This window comes from Bos taurus, chromosome 2 (assembly GCF_002263795.3).
Source record: "Bos taurus isolate L1 Dominette 01449 registration number 42190680 breed Hereford chromosome 2, ARS-UCD2.0, whole genome shotgun sequence".
Taxonomy (NCBI): domain Eukaryota; kingdom Metazoa; phylum Chordata; class Mammalia; order Artiodactyla; family Bovidae; genus Bos; species Bos taurus.
The window spans coordinates 6482580-6503840 of record NC_037329.1 but is presented as its reverse complement, the minus strand read 5'-3'; the positions used below and the strand labels follow the sequence as shown (position 1 = coordinate 6503840).

The 21261-nt window shown below is 36.3% G+C and overlaps 1 protein-coding gene across 4 annotated transcripts in view; it reads left to right on the top strand.

The window, feature by feature from the left end:
• Positions 1–21261, top strand: part of PMS1 (PMS1 homolog 1, mismatch repair system component) — a 111928-nt gene that overhangs the window by 68182 nt on the left and 22485 nt on the right. For 3 of the 4 annotated variants that reach the window (NM_001077981.2, XM_005202204.5, XM_059875035.1), the window contains 3 exon segments: positions 16722–16838; positions 19983–20105; positions 21043–21186. In NM_001077981.2, coding sequence (NP_001071449.1) covers positions 16722–16838; positions 19983–20105; positions 21043–21186 — 384 coding nt within the window. 4 annotated transcript variants of the gene reach the window in all.

Genomic DNA, 21261 nt, shown 5'->3' with positions numbered 1-21261 from the left:
AGATCACTTTGAGTAGTATAGAAATTTTAACAATGTTAAGTCTTCAAATACATGAGCACAGAATGCCTTTCCATTTGCATCATCTTTAGTTTCTTTCATTTGGTAGTTTTTATCATCATACAGGTCTTTCCCCTCATTAAATTTATTTCTAAGTATTTTTTTCTTCCTGTGCTATTGTTAAGAAGATTGTTTTTCTAATTTCCTTTTCAGATAATTCATTGTTAGTGAGTAGAAACACAACCAATTTTTGTGTTCATTTTGTATCCTGTAATTTTATTGAATTTATTAGTTCTAACAGGGTTTTTATGGAGTCTTTAGGATTTTCTAGAAATAGGACCTTGTCATCAGGAAACAGGGACGATTTCACTTATTCTTTCTTGTTTGGATCCCTTTTATTGATTTATCTTTTTCTTGCCTAATTGCTTTGGCTAGGCCTTTTAGAACTCTGATGAATGGAAATAGCAATATGGGTATCCTTGCCCTTGTTACTGTGCTCAAAGGTAAAGCTTTCAGTTTTTCACTGCCGAGTACTGTGGGCTTTACCTAGACGGCTTTTATTATTTTGAATTTCTTTCCTTCCGTGGGCTTCCCTGGTGGATCAGCAGGTAAAGCGTCTGCTTGCAGTGCTGGAGACCTGGATTCGAGCCTTGGGTCAGGAAGATCCCCTGGAGAAGGAAATGGCAACCCACTCCAGTACTCTTACCTGGAAAATGCCATGGATGGAGGAGCCTGGTAGGCTACAGTCAGTGGGATCGCAGAGAGTTGTACACAACTGAGCAACATCACTTCCTTCTATTCCTAGTTTGTTGAATGTTTTTAATTGTGAAGTTTCTTTCAGTTTTGTCTAAGGTTTTTTCCTGCATCTGTTGAGATGATCATGTGATTTTTATCCTTTATTTTGTTAGTATGGTGTATTACATTAATTGAAATGGATATGTTGAACCATCCTTGCATCCTAGAGATAAATCTTGTTTGACTGTGGTGTATGATCTTTTTAATATGCTGTTGGTTTGATTTCTAGTATTCTGTTGAGAACATTTGCATCTGTATTTATCAGGGATGTTGATCAATTGTTTTCTGATAATATTCTTGTCTGGCTTTGATATCAAGATAATGCTGCCTTCATAAAATGAATTTGGAAGTTTTCTTCCTTCCTTCCTCTTCCTTCCTATTCAGTTTTTAGGAAGAGTTTGAGAAGAATTTATTTTACTTTAAATGTTCGGTAGAATTCACCAGTGATGCCATCTGATCCTAGAATTTTCTTTCTTGGAAGGTATTTGATTACTAATTCAAGCTTCATACTAGTTATAAGTTTCTTCAGGCTTTTTCTTCTTTCATAACTTAATCTTGATATGTTGAATGTTTCTAGGAATCAAGCCTTTCTTGTAGATTGTCTAGTTTGTTGTCATATAATTGTTAATATTGTCTCATGATTATTTTTATTTCTGTGATATTGGTTGTAATATCTCTTCACTTTCAATATTCTTTATTTGAATGTATTTTTCTTAGACTAGCTAATAAGGGTCTATTAATTGTGTCTCTTTTAAAAAAACCGACTCTTGGTTTTGTTGATTCTTTTTATGTTGTTTTTTTCTATTTTATATCTTGTTTATTTTCCACACTAATGTTTATTTTTTTCTTCTCCTGTCTTTAGGCTTAGTTTGTTTTTGTCTTTCTAGTTCTTGGAGATATATAGCTAGGGTGTTTATATGACATCTTTCTTTTTTAAAGTAAGTGTTTTTCTACAAACTTACCTCTTAGTACTGCTTTTGCTGCCCCCTTAACTTTTGGTATGTTGTATTATCATTTTCCCTTGTCTCAAGGTATTTTATAACTTTCTTTTTTATTTTTTCTTTGACCCAGTGGTTGTTCAAGAGTATGTTGTTTAATTTCCACATATTGTGAATGTGTTCCTTTTTCTATTGATTTTTAGTTTCATTGCATTGTGATCAGAAAACGTACTTGGTATGTTTCAGCTTTAAAAATTTTTTAAGACTTGTTTTGTGACCTAACATATGATCTATGCTGAGAAAAATCCTCTTGAGCTTGGGAAGAATGTGTATTCTGTTGCTGTTGGGTTGAATGTTCTCCATATATCTGTTAGGTCCATTTGATCTGTATTGTTGTTCAAATCCTTTGTTTCCTTACTGACTTTCTGTCTAAATTTTCTGTCTGTTATTGGTCTTGATCTGAAAAAAGAAAAACTAGAGAAGCCTGTAAAGGATGGCGTTGCATTGCAGAAGAGATTGTTTGGGTGGCTTCCTTTAGAACACATTAGGGAGAAGAAAGAGTTGGTTTGGAGAGAAAAAGTCTCTTGAAAAACAAAATGTAATAGGAAGGTGTTCTATTCAGTGCACATAAAGAGGAAAAGCTGAAATCAAATATCATATAAAGCAGTACCAGCTTGACTTGCAAATAACCTTTTCTGTATGGTTAAATATGGGAGGATGTAATGATTGCCTCAGAGATCCAAGATTAAGGAGCTGATGAGATGAGACTTAACGTGGTGGTCCAGTGGCTAGGACTCTGTGCTCCCAATGCAGGGGGCCTGGGTTTTATCCCTGGTTGGGGAACTGGATCTCACATGCATAACTAAGACCCAACAGCCAAATAAATAAATATATATTAAAAAGAGCTGCGGAGAAGGCGATGGCACCCCACTCCAGTACTCTTGCCTGGAAAACCCCATGGACGGAGGAGTCTGGTAGGCTGCAGTCCATGGGGTCACGAAGAGTCGGACACGACTGAGCGACTTCACTTTCACTTTTCACTTTCATGCATTGGAGAAGGAAATGGCAACCCACTCCAGTGTTCTTGCCTGGAGAATCCCAGGGACGGGTGAGCCTGATGGGCTGCCGTCTATGGGGTAGTACAGAGTCAGACGTGACTGAAGCAACTTAACAACAACAACAACAATAAAAAGAGCTGATCAGAAAGACCGATCTGAAAGATCTTTGCAAACAGTATTAAGAATACAAGTAATCTGAAAGCAGTTATTAAACTCTGGTTGGATTCAAAAAGGATTTTCAGAATAGGTGGTTTTAGAACTGGTTCTTGAGAAAGACCTCAGTGGGCAAAAGCATTCAGAGCATATGCAAGGTTAAGGAGTCATGAGAGATCAGAGAAAGCTTCTATAGGAAAGTAAGAGATGAGGCTGGAAAGGTTGAGTCTGAATTCTAAAGAATCTTGTGCACTTTACTTTAGAATATGAACTTCTTGCCAGGTGGTGAATGGAAACAAAATAAGGACATGTAGGGACTTCCCTGGAGGTCCAGTGGTTACTGCTTTGCCTTCCCGTGCAGGGGGTGTGGATTCAGTCCCTGGTCAGGGAGCTGGGATCCCACATGCCTCATGGTTGAGAAACCGAAATATAAATACAAACAATATTGTAATAAATTCAACAAAGACTTTATTTATTTTTTTAATTTTATTTTATTTAACTTTACAATATTGTATTGGTTTTGCCATATATCAAAATGAATCTGCCACAGGTATACGTGTGTTCCCCGTCCTGAACCCTCCTCCCTTCTCCCTCACCATTCCATCCCTCTGGGTCATCCCAGTGCACCAGCCCCAAGCATCCAGTATCGTGCATCAAACCTGGACTGGCGATTCGTTTCATATATGATATTATACATATTTCAATGCCATTCTCCCAAATCATCCCACCCTCTCCCTCTCCCACAGAGTCCAAAAGACTGTTCTTTGCTGTCTCGTATACAGGGTTATTGTTACCATCTTTCTAAATTCCATATATATGCGTTAGTATACTGTATTGGTGTTTTTCTTTCTGACTTACTTCACTCTGTATAATAGGCTCCAGTTTCATCCACCTCATTAGAACTGATTCAAATGTATTCTTTTTAATGGCTGAGTAATACTCCATTGTGTATATGTACCACAGCTTTCTTATCCATTCATCTGCTGATGGACATCTAGGTTGGTAAATAGACATTTCTCCAAAGAAGACATACAGATGGCTAACAAACACATGAAAAGATGCTCAACACCACTCATTATCAGAGAAATGCAAATCAAAACCACTATGAGGTACCATTTCACATCAGTCAGAATGGCTGCGATCCAAAAGTCTACAAGCAATAAATGGTGGAGAGGATGTGGAGAAAAGGGAACCCTCTTACACTGTTGGTGGGAATGCAAACTAGTACAGCCACTATGGAGAACAGTGTGGAGATTCCTTAAAAAACTGGAAAGAGAACTGCCTTATGATCCAGCAGTCCCACTGCTGGGCATACACACTGAGGAAACCAGAATTGAAAGAGACACGTGTACCCCAATGTTCATCGCAGCACTGTTTATAATAGCCAGGACATGGAAGCAACAAAGACTTTAAAAATGGTCCATGTAAAAAATTATTGTAAAAACTTTAAGGACATTTAGAAGGAGACTTAATAGAAAATGATAATTCTTATGGCATTTGGAGAATGGACCCAATTATGTTTTATAGTTGTGTAACAGAACAAGCTGGTTCAGTAGTCCAGGCAATTGCACAGAGTATGTGTAAGAGGTTATGGGCAAGAAAAACATTTCTGATGTAGATAAGATTTGATTAGCAATTGGAAACAATATTTCTTGCTTTAAAGACCATAAAGAGTATCTGCAATCTCCCTTTGAAAGTTATGCAAAATGTAACTTATGTTTTCAAGTTTTTGCTTAAATTTTTGACTTTTTTTTTACATGAATCAGAAAGTATGAAATAGGTAGAATGAAAAAATACTATGCATACTGTATTCCAAAACATGAATATAAAATAAACAATAAGCAGAGTAAAGTAGGCATTAGAGATTTTATTTCTTTTTCTTAAAGGGGGAGGGAGTGGTCTTTATCTTTTTTTCTTTTTGGTTGTACCATGGGTTTGTGGGATCTTAGTTCCCCGACCAGGGTTGAACTTGGGCCCTTTCATTGAAAGCACCAAGTCCTAACCACTGGACCGTCAGGGAATTCCTGCATAAGAGGCTTTAAATTTTGAATGTTCTAAATAAATTTTACCAGTTTTGAACTCTGGGCTACTTGCTGCTGCTACTGCTAAATCGTTTCAGTCGTGTCCGACTCTGTGCGACCCCAGAGATGGCAACCCACCTGGCTCCCCCGTCCCTGGGATTCTCCAGGCAAGAACACTGGACTGGGCTACTTAGTAAGAATCAAATTATATTAATGCTTATTATGTTAATAGAATGTGATATTCTTTTAACAATAGTATTTGTATAATGATGGAATAATATTAATTTTACACCGAACTCAAAACATTCAACAATAAAGTTTCTATAAGCTTCAGTAGTTAATGTTGTTATATTGCCAGTATAAAAAGAATCTTTTCTTATATTGTATTTTTGCTCCTGTCCTTTTTTGAACCATTCAGTGCAAATACATGTCCAAGAGTAGGTAGCAATATATGCAGATCCAATTACATTAACTAGTAAGACTTTGGAAGTAGTTAATACTTCTGACTTTTAAGAGATTGAAACATGAACTTCTTAGTACATCTCTCCAGATAATTTGCATGAAAAGTTTGGTTGCACAGTTCACCAATACATATATGATTTCATATTCTAGGATTCACCTTTGCTCAGGCAGTCTTATTAGCATTACAGTTTTTGGTTAATTGTGCATTATCCTTGCGTAACCTGCTTTTTCTCATTATCACAAATTGCTTTCACAGTTGAGCTTTACTAATTAAATACTGAATATTCTCATCTAGCTTCAGATAGTGTATGTCAATGAAGTAGAAACAGTGGTAAGATATATTTGGGTAACTTCAATCAATTACATGGTATGCATGTAATAATATATTTTTTATTGAGATGTTTTTGCTCTGTCATCATACTGACTAGAGTCAGATTCTTACTTGGCACATCCAGATGCTCCAGCTTTGTGTGACCTAGATAGAAAACATATGGGGGTATGTGTGTGTATTTTTAGAACATGTTAAGCTATCAGCCTAATGGCAGAATATATGAAAAACTTCAGGAAATGAACAGATCTGTATTTTAGAAAATAATACAGGATTCGTGAAATGGTGGGGAAAGCAAACTAAAAACTTTGCTGTAAAAAATGTAGCATTTAAAAATTCTGTTATTTTCTATATCCTTAGCTTTTAATTACTACCTTTTATTGTTTAGTTCTTTAATAATAAGTCCCATTTTTAAAATGAATCTTAATTGCCTAAGTAATAGTGAAGGTTTAATTTATTGACAGACTTCTTTATCGTTAGCCTAACTATAAATACTTAGAAAATGCTTCTTAATCAGCTCGCTTGATCTGATGCAATAATTGCCCAGTGTGAAATAATGCTCTGGAACTACTAGCAGTATGTACTTAAATTCTTTTTTTCACATTCAGTGGTTCTCATGTTTCATAGCTTGTTTAGAACCCATTTCCTCAAGTGATCATTTTACAATTCTGTATACTAACTTCTTAGTAGGTCAGGCAGTGCATTAGCATATTTGCATTAATCAGCAGTTAAGATTTATATCGGAGACATCACTAATACAAACTAAAATACATAATATGTTTCCATTAGAAATATCACAGGTTTTATAGCTGTATTAAGTGCAGGAAATTGAAAACATTAGTTTTCTTGAAATATTTTCATAGCTACTCATTTTAAATACATTCTGTACATATGTATGAATCACAGAGCTAGCATAGCTTTAAAGAGAGAAATTTTCTGTGAATAAGTTTTTATTGCTCAGCTACTCTTTGTTAAAAATAACTTGTGACATAGAAGGTGTGAAGAAGATGACATTTAATTTCTATGCAGTTGCAGATTATTCAGAATCTGAACCTATTTTCTCTTGTTTTAAGCACTGTTCCTTAAATCAGCAGCTCCTGGCTGGCTTAAAATAATAGCCATAATAGCAAAAGCCAGCACCTCTGTGTTTTTTTACACTGACACACACATAAACACAAAGATGTGTGAAGCAAATGAAAAGATTACAGTCTGGCAGTTTCTCAAAAAATAAACAGAGTTGCCACTTTACCTAGCTATTTCACTCCTAGGTATATACACAAGAAAAATGTATGTCACACAAAAACATGTACATGAATGTTTATAGCAGCATCTTTCATAATAGTCAAAAAGTGGGAGTAACCCACATGTCCAGAAGAAGAGGCAATAATATTTCAAATGTATGTCCATATAGGGGAATATCATTTAGCCATTAAAAAGGCATGAAATCCTGACAAATGTCCAGGACCAGCCAGCTTCACAGGTGAATTTTAACAAACATTTAAAAGAGAATTAACACTTATCCTTCTCAGACTGTCTGCAATAATGGAAGAAGGAATGCTTGCAAACTAATTCTACAAGACCAGCCTCACCCTGATACCAAAACCAGACAAAAGCACTAGAAAAATAAGAAAATTACAGGTCAGTATCAGTAATGAACATAGATGCAAAAATATTCAATGAAACATTAGCAAGCCAAATTTAGCAATATGTTAAATGGATCATACACCATGATCACATGTAATTTATCTCAGAAGTGCAAGAATGATTCAGTATCCATGCTTCGATCAGTGTGATATACCACGTTAACAAATTGAAGGATAAAATTATATCATCATCTCAACAGGTGCAAAAAAAGCTATTCACAAAATTCAACATTCAAGTATGATTAAAAAAAAAAAAAAAACCTCTCAACAAAGTAGATACAGAGAGAATGTACCTCACCTTGATAAAGGCCATACAAAACAATCTCACAGCTAGTATCATACTCAAAGGTGAAAATCTGACACATTTTCCTCTGAGATCAGGAACAGGACAAGATTGCCCACTCTCACCACTTTTATTCAACATAGGATTGGAAGTCTTAGCCATGGTATTAGATAAGAAAAAGAATCCATATTGGAAAGAAGTAAAACTTTAATTCTTTGTGTATGATATGATACTATATATAGAAAATCCTAAAGATGCCCCCAGAAAACTACTAAAACTAATAAATAAATTCAGTGAAATTGTAGGTTGCAAAATTCACTTTCATAAACCTGTTGCATATCTATACATTCACAGTAAAGTATCAGAAAGGGAAATTAAGAAAACTACCCCATTTACAATTGCATCAAAAAAATAAAATGCCCAGAAATAAATTTAACCAAGGAGGTAATAAAAACCTGGACTCTGAAAACTATAAGATACTGATGAAAGAAATTGAAGACTACACAAACAAATGGAAAGATAAAACATGCCCATTCATCAGAAGAATCAATATTTTTAAATGACCACACTTCCCAAAGCAGTTTATGAATCAGTGCAATCCCTATCAAAGTACCAGTGGCATTTTTCACAGAACTAGAAGAAATAATTCTAAATTCTATATGGAAACACAGAAGACAAAATAACCAAAACAGTCTGAAGAAGAACAAAACGAGTTATCATGCTCCTTGATTTTACCCTATACTACAATGCTACAGTAATCCAAACAATATGATGCTGGCATGAAACCAGACACAAAGATCAATGGAAGAGAATAGAGTCCAGAAATGAACCCACAAGTATATGGCCAGGAGAAGGCAATGGCACCCCATTCCAGTACTTTTGCCTAGAAAATCCCATGGACAGAGGAGCCTGGTGGGCTGCAGTCCATGGGGTCGCTAGAGTCGGACACGACTGAGCGACTTCACTTTCACTTTTCACTTTCATGCATTGGAGAAGGAAATGGCAACACACTCCAGTGTTCTTGCCTGGAGAATCCCAGGGATGGGGAGGCCTGGTGGGCTGCCGTCTATGGGGTCACACAGAGTCGGACACGACTGAAGTGACTTAGCAGTAGCAGCAGCAGTATATGGCCATTTGATCTACAGCAAAGGAGATAATATACAGGGAAAAGGTAGTCTCTTTAATATATGGTGTTGGGAAAACTGGACAGCTACTTGCAAAAGAATCAACTGGACTACTTTTTCACACAGTTTACAAAAATAAACTCAAGATGAATAAGACTTACATGTAAGATATGAAACCATAAAACTCCTAGAAGAAAACATAAGCAGCACATTCATTGGTCTGAGCAATATTTTTTTGGATCTCTCTCCTCAGGCAAGAAAACAGAAGCAAAAGTAAAATAATGGGACTACACTAAAAAGCTTTGCACACCAAGGGAAACTATCAACTAAATGAAAAGGCTTCCTATCAAATGGAAAAAGATATTTGTCAACAGTATATCTGATAAGGTATTTAATATCCAAAATATACAAAGAACTCAACATCAGAAACAAATAACCTGATTTAAAAATGGCAGAGGGCCTGAGTAGATGTTTTTCCAGAGAAGTCATATAGATGACCAACAGACACCTGAAAAGACGCTGAAAACCACCATTCATCAGGGAAATGCAAACCAAAACCACAATGAGATATCACCTCACATCCGTCAGAAAGACTATTATCAAAAAGCAACAAATAACAAGTGCTGGTGAGGTTGTGGAGAAAAGGGAAACTTCATGCACTGCCATTGGGAATGTAAATTGGTACAGCCACTAAGGAACACAGCATGGAACTTTCTCAAAAAATTAAAAATATAACTATCACATCACCTATTCCACTTCTGAGTATTTTTCCAAAGAAAATAAAAACACTAACTTGACAAAATATATGCACCCCTTTGTCATTGCAGCACTAGTTACAATAGTCAGTATATGGAAGGGTCCTAAATGCCCACGGACAGATAAATGGATGAAGAAGATGGAGTATATATACACGTTGGAATACTACTCAGCCATGAGAAAAGAATGAAATCTTACCATTTGCAACTATATAGATGCATATAGAGGGTTTTATGCTAAGAGAAATAAAACTGTGAAAGAGAAACTATGATTTCACTTAAATGCAGAGCCTAGAAAACAAAAGACCACACATAATCAAGCCAAAAGATTCATGGAGAACCACTAGGTGATTACCAGAGGGGAGGTGTTGGTGGCATGAAAATAAAAGGAGACAAAACCAAAAATAGTGACTGTATAAACTAAATAATGCTAATTAACTTGACTGATTCACACTGAGTTATAGAATTTGTTAGCTTTATTATTTCTTTAGATCATATAATATTAATTATGCTAGCTTCTTCCCTGACTATAAACTCAAAATTAAATTCGTATATTTTATATTTTACCCTTTTGTGCAAATTAAATTGTATCACTACTACAAGACACTCCTGAGACAATCTATAAGGTCTTCAGCATTATGTAGCTAAATAAAACTGGATTTTAAAAAAAGAATGAATTGCTAATACAAAGATAAAACTTGAAAAAGTTATGCTAAGTGAAGAAACTTAGTATTTCTAAATTTCTAAGCAACTCAGAAAAATTGTATGATTCCATTTACGTTAAATACCCAAAATAGGCAATTTATAAAGACAGATTAGTGATGGTCTCAGGCGAAGTGCAGAAACATGTGGAATGACTGCTAATGGGTACAGGGTTTCCTTTTGCAGTGGTAAAATTGTTCTGAAAAATTAGATTGTGGTGATTTGGTTGCACAACTCTGTAAATATACTAAAAACCATTGAATTGTTTACTTAAATTGAATCGTGTGCCAATTCTATTGTAATGAAACTGTTATTTTAAAGAAAAGAAAGAAAAGCAAAGGCTGCTTTGGCTTTCCTAAAATAATAGAGATCCATGTAGTGTTATGACAACCAGCAGTCTTAATATTTAAGCACAAAGAGCTAGTTTTCAACGCCATTAGGATTACTTTAGAAAAATGTATTCATTTGCTCACTCCTTCAGCAAATTGTTTACTGGACCCTTCTAAGTACTTGACACTGTTTCAGGTACTACGGATTCAGTCACATTCCCGATTCTCCTTCCTCTTCATGTGTAGTGAGTCGCCAAGTCACATCAAGTCTATTTCATGCCCTTCAGTCTATCTCTGTTGTCTTGTACTCTTAGCATTGTGGCTTAGTTCTGTTACCTGGTCCAGTATTTCTTAGCCATGGTGTTAATGTTAGTAGAATACTAAAGTTTGCACATGTTTTATCTTTTAAAAAATTAGAGAAGTAATCTTATAAATACCACTTTTACTGACTTGCATTCCATTGTGTTTTTGTGAGTGGAAGAGAAAGCAGCACTGTTGCATCTAGTGTGCCAGAAATAACACACCATCTTCAGTGCCTATGAGAATATTTTGTGACTCTGAACCTCATCCATTTTGTATGTGCTCAGTAACATTTGAGATTCTCTGAGTTGAAATATTACAGTCACGTTTTTTAATCCATATTGCTTTAGTTTAAGATCTCACTAAATCACTCTTGCCAGAGATCTTTTTCCTAATTGAGATACATTTGACATAAAACTGTGTAATTTAAGGTGTATAACATGTTGACTTGATACATTTATATTATAATATGATTGCCATTGTAGCAGTAATTGCATGTGTATCACATTAATTTGTCTTTTTAGTGGTTGGAGTAATTAGGTTTATTAGTCTCTCAGCAAGTTTGAGGGTTATAATACAAAATTGTTGTCTGTATTCACTGTACTGTGAATCACTAGGACTTATTACTTATTAGATCACTAGGACTTATTTACTACTCATTGCAAGTCTGTACTCTTAAATAATATCTGTCCTATTCCCCTAACCCTTCTGCCCTGTAAACTACCAATTTTACTTTGTTTCTGTGAGTTTGTTATTAGATTGTACATAGGAGTGATCAGTTCAGTTCAGTCGCTCAGTCGTGTCCGACTCTTTGTGATCCCATGGACTGCACCACGCCAGGCTCCCCTGTCCATCACCAACTCCAAGAGATTGCTCAAACTTATGTCCATGGAGTTGATGATGCCATCCAACCATCTCATCCTCTGTTGTCCCCTTCTCCTCCCGCCTTCAATCTTTCCCAGCATCAGGGTCTTTTTCAGTGAGTCAGTTCTTTACATCAGGTGGCCAAAGTGTTGAAGTTTCAGCTTCAGCATCAGTCCTTCCAATGAATATTCAGGACTGATTTCCTTTAGGATTGATTAGTTGGATCTCCTTGTAGTCCAAGGGACTCTCAAGAGTCTTCTCCAACACCACAGTTCAAAAGCAACAATTCTTTGGCATTCAGCTTTCTTTATAGTCCAGCTCTCACATCAATACATGACTACTAGAAAAACCATAGCTTTGACTAGACAGATCTTTGTTGGCAAAGTAATGTCTCTGCTTTTTAATATGGTATCATCTAGGTTGGTCATAGCTTTTCTTCCAAGGAGCAGGCATCTTTTAATTTCATGGCTTCAGTTACCATCTGCAGTGATTCTGGAGCCTAAGAAAATAAAGTCTCTTGCTGTTTTCCATTGTTTCCCATCTATTTGCCATGAAGTGTTGGGACTGGATGCTATGATCTTAGTTTTTTGAATGTTGAGTTTTAAGCCAACTTTTTCACTCTCCTCTTTCACTTTCATCAAGAGGCTCTTTAGTTCTCTTCTTCACTTTCTTCCGTAAGGGGGGTGTCATCTGCATATCTGAGGTTATTAATATTTCTCCTGCAGTCTTGATTCCAGCTTGTGCTTCATTCAGTCTGGCATTTTGCATGATGTATTCTGTATGTAAGTTAAATAAACAGGGTGGCAAGAGACAGCCTTGACATATTCCTTTCCCAGTTTGCAACTAGTCTGTTGTTCCATGTCTGTTTCTTACTGCTGCATATGAGTAATATCACACAATATTTGTTTTTGTCTCACTTATCTCACTTAGCAGAAAGTCCTCAAGGTCCAAAGATCTCTTTCTAACATCCATATCTGATCATGGTATTTTTCCCAATTAGGTTTGTCCATTGATTCTGCACTGTGGATAAAAGAAACTGTAAACTTCTTTCTTTGCCTGATGTACTAGGTCATTGATGATCTTGTTCTTGTCTATCTGGTATCTGTCCAGCTTCATCTCCAGCAAGGCATATCTCTATGCTTTCACGCCTTTGCCTGTGCTCTTCTACCGATCACAAATGCCCTTCCTATAACTTGTGAGTGTCAAACTCCTTTCAGGTCTCACCACACACACAACTGCTCTGTGAAGTAGACTTAGGTTTCATCTACAATGTTCCCACTATATTTTATATTTGCAGTTTTCACAATGCATTATAATTATTTTAATACCTCATTCTCCTTTTGTATTTTTAGCTCCTTGAAAGCTGGGACTTTGTCCTCCTATCTTTGTATTCCCAGCTTTTAGGATTCCCAGGAATCTAGTACAAAGTAGCGGAGAAGGCAATGGCACCCCACTCCAGTACTCTTGCCTGGAAAATCCCATGGATGGAGGAGCCTGGGAGGCTGCAGTCCATGGGGTCTCGAAGAGTCGAACACGACTGAGCGACTTCCCTTTCACTTTTCACTTTCATGCACTGGAGAAGGAAATGGCAACCCACTCCAGTGTTCTTGCCTGGAGAATCCCAGGGACGGGGGAGCCTGGGAGGCTGCCATCTATGGGGTCGCACAGAGTCGGACACGACTGGAGTGACTTAGCATCAGCAGCAGTACAAAGTAGATGTTTAATAAATATTTGCTGAATAAATTTAGAAGTTTCTCCAAAAATTTTAATTTAACCAGAGCATTTATATATTACATGATGAAATTGAAGATTAAAAATACTTATATGACAGCCTGTGTTTCCTGGAGCAGTTCCAATTTTAAAGAGTCTAGATTCTTGAAGTGTTAATGTAGTTACCAAGACATAATTTTTTGTTGAAAAATATACACATTGAAGCTATATGTTAATTTTTTAATTTTTTACAACTTATTTTTCCATTTGATTTCATGTACTTTTTAAAAATTTTCTAATTAAAGTCTTTTTTTCTAGTTCAGATCACTTTCAAAACAATAGATAATGAAAAATTGGCATGTACAACAGAAAAAACCTAAATTTTAGTTCTATCCTTTTAATGTGCACTTTGGGACAAATAACTGCCTATCTGTATTTGTATGAATATTAATAAATAAAAATTATTGGAAATTTAGAAATCCTTAGGTATAAGGATTAACTACTGACCAACAAAGGCATTTGCCATCTGCCTCTACTGAGATTCCTGGTGGACTTCCCTGGTGGCTCAGATGGTAAAGCGTTTGCCTACAATGCAGGAGACCCGGGTTCAGTCCCTGGGTCGGAAAGATCCCCTGGAGAAGGAAATGGCAACCCACTCCAGTATTCTTGCCTAGAAATCCCATGGATGGAAGAGCCTGGTAGGCTACAGTCCATGGGGTCGCAAAGAGTCGGACACGACTGAGTGACTTTCTTTCTTTCTTTAGGTATAAGGATTACCAATAATCTTATCAATAATAAGGTCTAGGATGCTGTGAGAGTAGCTCCCAATCTTTTTGGACTTCTGTTATTCTGGTGTGATTTCTTTAATATGGAGACCCTGCTTTTACTCCTTGTCCTTCTTCTAACAGTAGATTATTTATTTAACTTTAAATGAATTTTTAAAATAATTTTGAGAATGTATTAGTACTCTCAAGAAACTGGGTATTTCATAACATATCACATATTCATACATGAAAATGCATTTGTCAAAGACACTATTTGAGAATCCCCAATTAGGATCTGGAGTTGGCTGTAACTTATTACTATCTTTGACTAGTGAGGAAAGAGATATTGGCAAAGTAAAAGTTTGGAGCCAGAAAGGTTAGGTGTAAATCATGATTCTTTGAGTGAATAAATCTCTTTGAGCCTGTTTCCTCATCTGCAAGATGAAATACTAATACCTGCCTGAAATGGTTGTGAAAATTAACGGTTTCTATGATGGTAGTTAGTGCCTACTAAGTAAATTTTTCATAAATTGTAACTCCTACTTGCTTAGTATTAATAAAACCCTGAGAATAGATAAAAGGGTTTCCTGTTACACTAATTATTGGGTAATTTGTCTTCTTGAGCCGTTGTTACACTGTTTTCCCAAGGAGATTGGTCTTTGAGATTCTAAAAACAAAAGTGGCTTACAGATATACAGATCAAGAAGCAGAGTCGGGGACTGTTGTCTTCTTGTCCTTCACTACTATCCCCTGACATGCCAGTTAACAACATAAATTCATTTGTTTCCCCTTTCATTTTATTATGTATAATAATGTTAGTATTTTTTCCTGCCTACATAGGTTCCTGGTTATGTTAAGGAATTCATTTGGCTAGGATCCTTTGATCTAGCCAGTCAGAGTGTCTCTCTTTTAAACTTTCTCCACAATCAGATATTTAAATCAGTGTCGTTTTGCAAATAACCTTTTGTGACAAGTAACAAATAACCTTTCTACATTACAAAAAAAGAAAAAAGAGGGAGAGAGAAAGAACAAAGGAGAACGTTTTCAATTCCCTCTGTTTGATTCTACAAGCCTGCTTGTGTAAACCCATTTCCCTCACTGCTTTTTATTCGAGTGTCATCAAGAGCTTTCCTTGATCCACCTGCCTCCAGTTATTACTGTCCACTTTACAGCCAAACTTCCTAAAAGAGCTGTCCCTTTCATATGTTTTCCGTACAGTCACTATCCAGTAACTAAAATTTGGCTTCATTTACCCCAGAACTGCTTTCACTGCTGATTGCTAAATCCTGTGGCCATGTCTCTCTCCTCGCAGTGAGCAGTGGCTGCTTTCTCGTTCTGGCGCATGGGTTCTCATTGTGGTGGCTTCTCCTGTTGCGGAGCACGGGCTCTAGGGCACCAGGCTTCATTCATTGTGGCACGTGGGCTTGTTAGTCACAGTGCATGGCTTGTTGCTCTGCGGCATGTGGGATCTTCGTGAAGCAGGGATCAACCTGCATTTCCTGCATTGACAGGCAGTTTCTTTATCACTGAGCTACCAGGGAAGCCCTACTTCTTCCTAAAAAGCCTCTTTGGTCAGTGTACCATACTGTCCTGTGGCTCTTCTTGCCTCTGTGTCAGTGCTTTTCAGTCTCTTCCTCTTCCTCTGCCTGACTCTTGAATGTTGATGTTTTCTCCTAAGCCCTTGACACATTTTCTGTAGGATTTAACACTTCTAAGTGAATATTTGTTGAATGAATGTGTCTATATATTGATAGTTTCTCAAGAGATTTGACTATAACTGAACCTCATTAACTGAAAAAATGTCAGTATGTTACAACATGCACTTCACAGCCACACTTTAGTGCTGTCTGTCTGAGCCATGATTCTCTTAAGCTACTACATGCTTATAGTGAAAAAAATACAAGTCCATTATTCAGCCTTTCTGTCCGTCAAGTTTAGTTAGCTTTTTTAAAGTTCTCTGTATATAAATGGTAATTTTAAAAAGCATGCGTTACCCTAAATTTTTATACCAGGTTAACTGTTTACAGAAATTTTATAGCATTGATGTCCATCCTCAATAAAACAGTAATGTTTACTTGAAGTAGCAATTTAATTTAAATGCACTCTGCAATATATATTCTGAAGTTTAGGATTAGAAGGGGGGAGAAAATTAATATTTAATGAAATTTTTTCATGCCAGGCTCTGGCCTGTGTGTTTATCTACATTGTATATTTTCATTTTCTAACACTCTGGGAGATAAGTATTTTTAGTCATCTCATAGAGAAAACAAAATTAAGGTTAAGGTAAGTTAAAATAGACTCTACACTACAGGATATACAGCTACTGAAACTCAGAACCAGGCTTCTCTCAAACTTTATAGCCTATAGCTACCTTATAAATGATGCAGAAAATATAAACTAGTAATGAATGCTAAATACAGAAATATATTTTGTAAGTACTTGAGTTAACTAAATCCAAGTTGTGCTAAAAGTTGTCTGTGTCGTTTTGTCCCTAGGCAATTATTTGGCAGAAAACTAGAGTATCAGATCATAAAATGGCTCTCATGTCTGTTCTGGGGACTACTGTTATGGGCAATATGGAATCCTTTCAGTACCACTGTGAAGAATCTCAGGTATACAACAAAGATGTTCTTGAATAATTCTAATTTACCACTGAAGCTGTTTAATTATGTCCTTTTTGTCGGGTTGAGGTAACAAGAAGTGTCTCTTTAAAAATTTTAATGACAAAGGATGTATAAGCTCATATTAAATCTCTTTTCCCTGCCCTACTTCCTGTTTTTATCTCTTCTGTTTATTGTTTTTAATTTTAAGTATCATGGTTACATTAGTTGTTTAAGTGATTTTCAGTTTAGAATCTTCATCTCTTTGCTTTCCTCAATGAAAGAAACGGAGTTGAGCCCTCTTACCTTTGTTTCCCTTTCCCATCTTGAGTATGTCTTCCAGCTTTATTTTCCGACCTGTCGGCTCTAGAGTCTCTTGAGTCCCTGTAGCGCTGGATGAGGCCACTAACACTCCCAGTCTTGCTTGCTCTCTCTCTGACGTGCCCGCTCCACTCTCAGGTCATCTAGCTTCAGAACCTGTGTCTTATGTAACCATCTTTCATTTGAAGATTCATGTTAAAAGTTGAAAACTCGTATGGACTGTACATTATTATGACTTCTTTTCTTTTCTATAATTTGTTGCCGTCTCTTGGCTACTAGTTCCCCTCCTATTCTCTTGTATAATATTGAGTTCTTAATAATTATCATTTTATTAGTGTCTTGGATGGAGCTTGTGCTCAATTAATGTATTAAGAATTCTCTCTACCTTAGAAGGTAGCCATGATCTGACTTGGGTTCTGTTTTTCAGAGCACCCTTAATAGTTGTTTAATAGTTTAGACACTAGTGCCGTTTTGGACTGGTCCTCTTGGCTGACTTGGGATAGGAAGGGTACTGTCTAAATTTTGCTGGGTTCTTGTGGTTTCCTAGAACTTGTTGCCCATGCTGGTAACCCAGGAAGCTTGTGACAGGAGATTCAGACGTGCTACCTATGTTCTGCTTTAGAGAGTCTACCTGTCATAGTTTCGTCTGAAGACCAGCAGCATTAGCATTGCTTGGAAACTTGTTAGTTTGACAGACTGAGTAGGGGACAGACGTCTTTACTTTGGTAAAGGAGTACAAGAGGAGCTATTAGACAGCAGCATGGAAGTTAGCTGAAATATTTTATCAAGTTTTGAATGTGGTAAGATTAAAAAATTTGAGCATTTAGAGATGAAAGAAATAAAGGCTGTACACCTATATCTTAGCATCACTGGTGTGTGTTGTATAGATGGGAATGAAATTAATGAGATGGGATAGAGAGCAAGAAAAAGGGGTCTGATGAGGAGACTGAGGGAGACTATCTCCCTTATAGGCTGTAAGCAAAGGGAGAGAAAATCTCCCTAAAGAGGAAGTTTCAGAGAGGAAGTAGAAAATCCAAAAGAGAAGGCTGAAACAGTGTCATGCTTCCCAAAGGAGAGAATTCCATTGGTGTCAGGGTCTGCAGAGAGTCAGGTAGACACAGTAGAGCTAAGTGTCTATTGGAGTTGGTCATTGAGGTAGAAGCTAGATGATAGAAGGCTGGAAGTGAAGGGAGGGAGAGAAGGGTTCATAGTTGAAGAGCAATCAGGGGAGTATTCTTTGTTTATATTTTGCCTTTGATTTTCGTTTTGCTTTTTACTTGAGTGATACTTGGGTATAGAGTCTTATAAGGCCTATCTTATTTTTTATTTTGTTGCACTGATTTAGTCTCTTACAGAGATTTTTTTTCCCCACAAACTAGCCTGATTTTCACTTTTTGTAACATTTTATAAGACTCTGCCATTTGATTTTAGTTTTCCATATAACTTACCATGTGTTCATTCTTAAGGTTATCTATCTTAAACCATTTTTAAAGCTCAGTATTTGGAAGTAATACTATTTATTCAGTGGCCAACCAAGATGGTGTGGAAGAAAAACACTAGCAATATTACTGATGTTTTCTTCATTTTAATCTTTATTCTTACCTATTCTGTTTTTTTTTTTTTTCCCCATCAACAAGCCTAGTAAGTCTTTCAGAGGGTGAACAGCTCTCCCTGATGCTCAGCAGGTGCTTTAAGAAGGCTCTCATATTACTTGGTAAATTATGCAACCATTTATAAGGGTTGTGAAGTTTTATAGTTAATTAAGTAGTTTCATTTTATAATGGATTATCTTGCTATATGTATTAACTTTTTTTAATTGGCGCAGTTTGGCTCTGTGACAGTAACGCACTTAGTGTTCTAAAGTTGGTAATGCATCCATCTCCTTAAACACTTATTTCCAAGGGTAGGGATAGCCACAGACATAGGTGGCAGCCTACAGCCTGTGTTGGTAGGGAGCCTCATGGTTTCTACTTAACTAAAAATAGCAAACCCCCTGACACTCTTGCTTTTTTAAACCTAAGCAGAAAATTTCTCACTATTACTGTTTCTTAACAGGTTAATAAAACATCTGATTCCAGTTGTTTCAGATAAGAAATTTTATAGGCCTGTATTTTGAATAATTTGATCAACATCATATTAGTAGTGTAGCTGGAGTTTAAACCATTTCAGTCTGGCTCTTTGCTGTATTCCTAACAGTTCTTTGTATTATCTCTAAAAGTAGGAGCATTTTCCTTGCTTTCTGTTCACTAAATCTCTCTTCCTTTTCATACATTTGTGAAATAGTTTTCTAAACAAAAATGAAGATAAAGTACATTGCAATGTGTCAAAGAGTAAGAGATCTTTTTCTCCTTCAGTAATGAAAAACTAGTCAGATTGACTTCATGGCATACTCAAAATAAAGATAGAAACAGCTACTTCTTTACAGAAAATGGTGGCTGAAAAGAAAAGGATGAACAGCCAGAGGAAAGTTACATTACAAGGGAAGAAATTTTTTTGAAAATAGTAGGAAATAGGGTTGAGCAGAGAGCAGCAGTATTTATACTGTATGTCCTATGACAATAAGATATGTATTCATGAAACTTTAATGAATGCCAGTTTTCCCTTAAAATTGCAAGAAGGGAGAGTTAGCTGAGAACACCAATTTAACATGCTTCAGTAATTTAAGTTTAATGCTCATGACATGGTTATCAAGAAGTTTATGGCTGTTTAGACCTTAAAATGAAAATCCATTTGTTAATTTTGATTATACCTTTAAATGTATATAACCAGATCCATGGACTCATGTTTACTGTTGACATTGCATATCAATACTATAATTATTTATTACAATTGTAGATTTTTCTAAGTGGATTTCTTCCAAAGCATGATGCAGACCACTCTTGCACAAGTCTTTCAACCCCAGAAAGGAGTTTCATCTTTATAAACAGTCGACCAGTACACCAAAAAGATATATTGAAGGTAATCTTTTTAAGAAAAAAGTAATTTGTCAGCTTCTTATAAGGACTATTTGTAATAATTTGTTCTAAAATAAGGAAAAGGAAAAATTATAGTATGGCGCTTCCCTAGTGGCTCAGATGATTAAGAATCTGCCTGCAATGTAGGAGACCTGGGTTCAATCCCTGGATTAGGAAGATCCCCTGTAGTAGGGAATGGTTACCCACTCCAGTATTCTTGCCTGGAGAATTCCATGGACAGAGGAGCCTGGCAGGCTACAAAGAGTCAGAAACAACTGAACAACTAACACTTCACTTTCACTTTTCACCTTACATATGACTCTTCACAACAATTCCGTGGTGAATTATTATCCTTATTTATAGTGAAGAAGGTCTTCTCTTGTGGCTCAGCTGGTAAAGAATCCACCTGCTATGCGGGAAACCTGGGTTCGATCCCTGGGTTGGGAAGATCCCCTGGAGAAGGGAAAGGCCACCCACTCCAGTATTCTGGCCTAGAGAATTCCATGGACTGTATAGTCCTAGGGTTTGCAAAGAGTCAGACATGACTGAGTGACTTTCACTTTTACTTTCATAGTGAAGAAACTGAATGTTAGTGACTACCTTAGACCACATAGCCGGGAAGTAACAGAATTTGAATTTGAACTCAGGACTTTGAAAACACCCATGACACTGTGATCTTTTCCATGAAGTCAGTTGCACTGGATGCATGCTTGCACTTCGTGTTACGTAAATTCAAAGCTTCTAAATGAGCTTTAGTATTTAGATACTACTTTTCCTAATAAGCAGTTACATCCACTCAGTTTCTCAGTTGAATGTGCTTCTTCTGGTGGTATTTTAAGGATAATATTACTTAAATAATGCTATCTTTATAAATACTTTAAAGAATAATAATACTTTAGTATATTTCTGTCATTTTTTGTCTTCATTACATGTATTTCTAGCTAATCCGACATTATTACAATCTGAAATGTCTAAAGGAATCTACTCGTTTGTATCCCATTTTCTTTCTGAAAATTGACGTTCCAACAGCTGATGTAGATGTGAATTTAACACCTGATAAAAGTCAAGTATTGTTACAGAATAAGGTAACCTTTTTCAGATAATTTTTTGTATTATTTATAAACTTATGCAATCCTAGCTGTTTTCATATGAAAAAGATT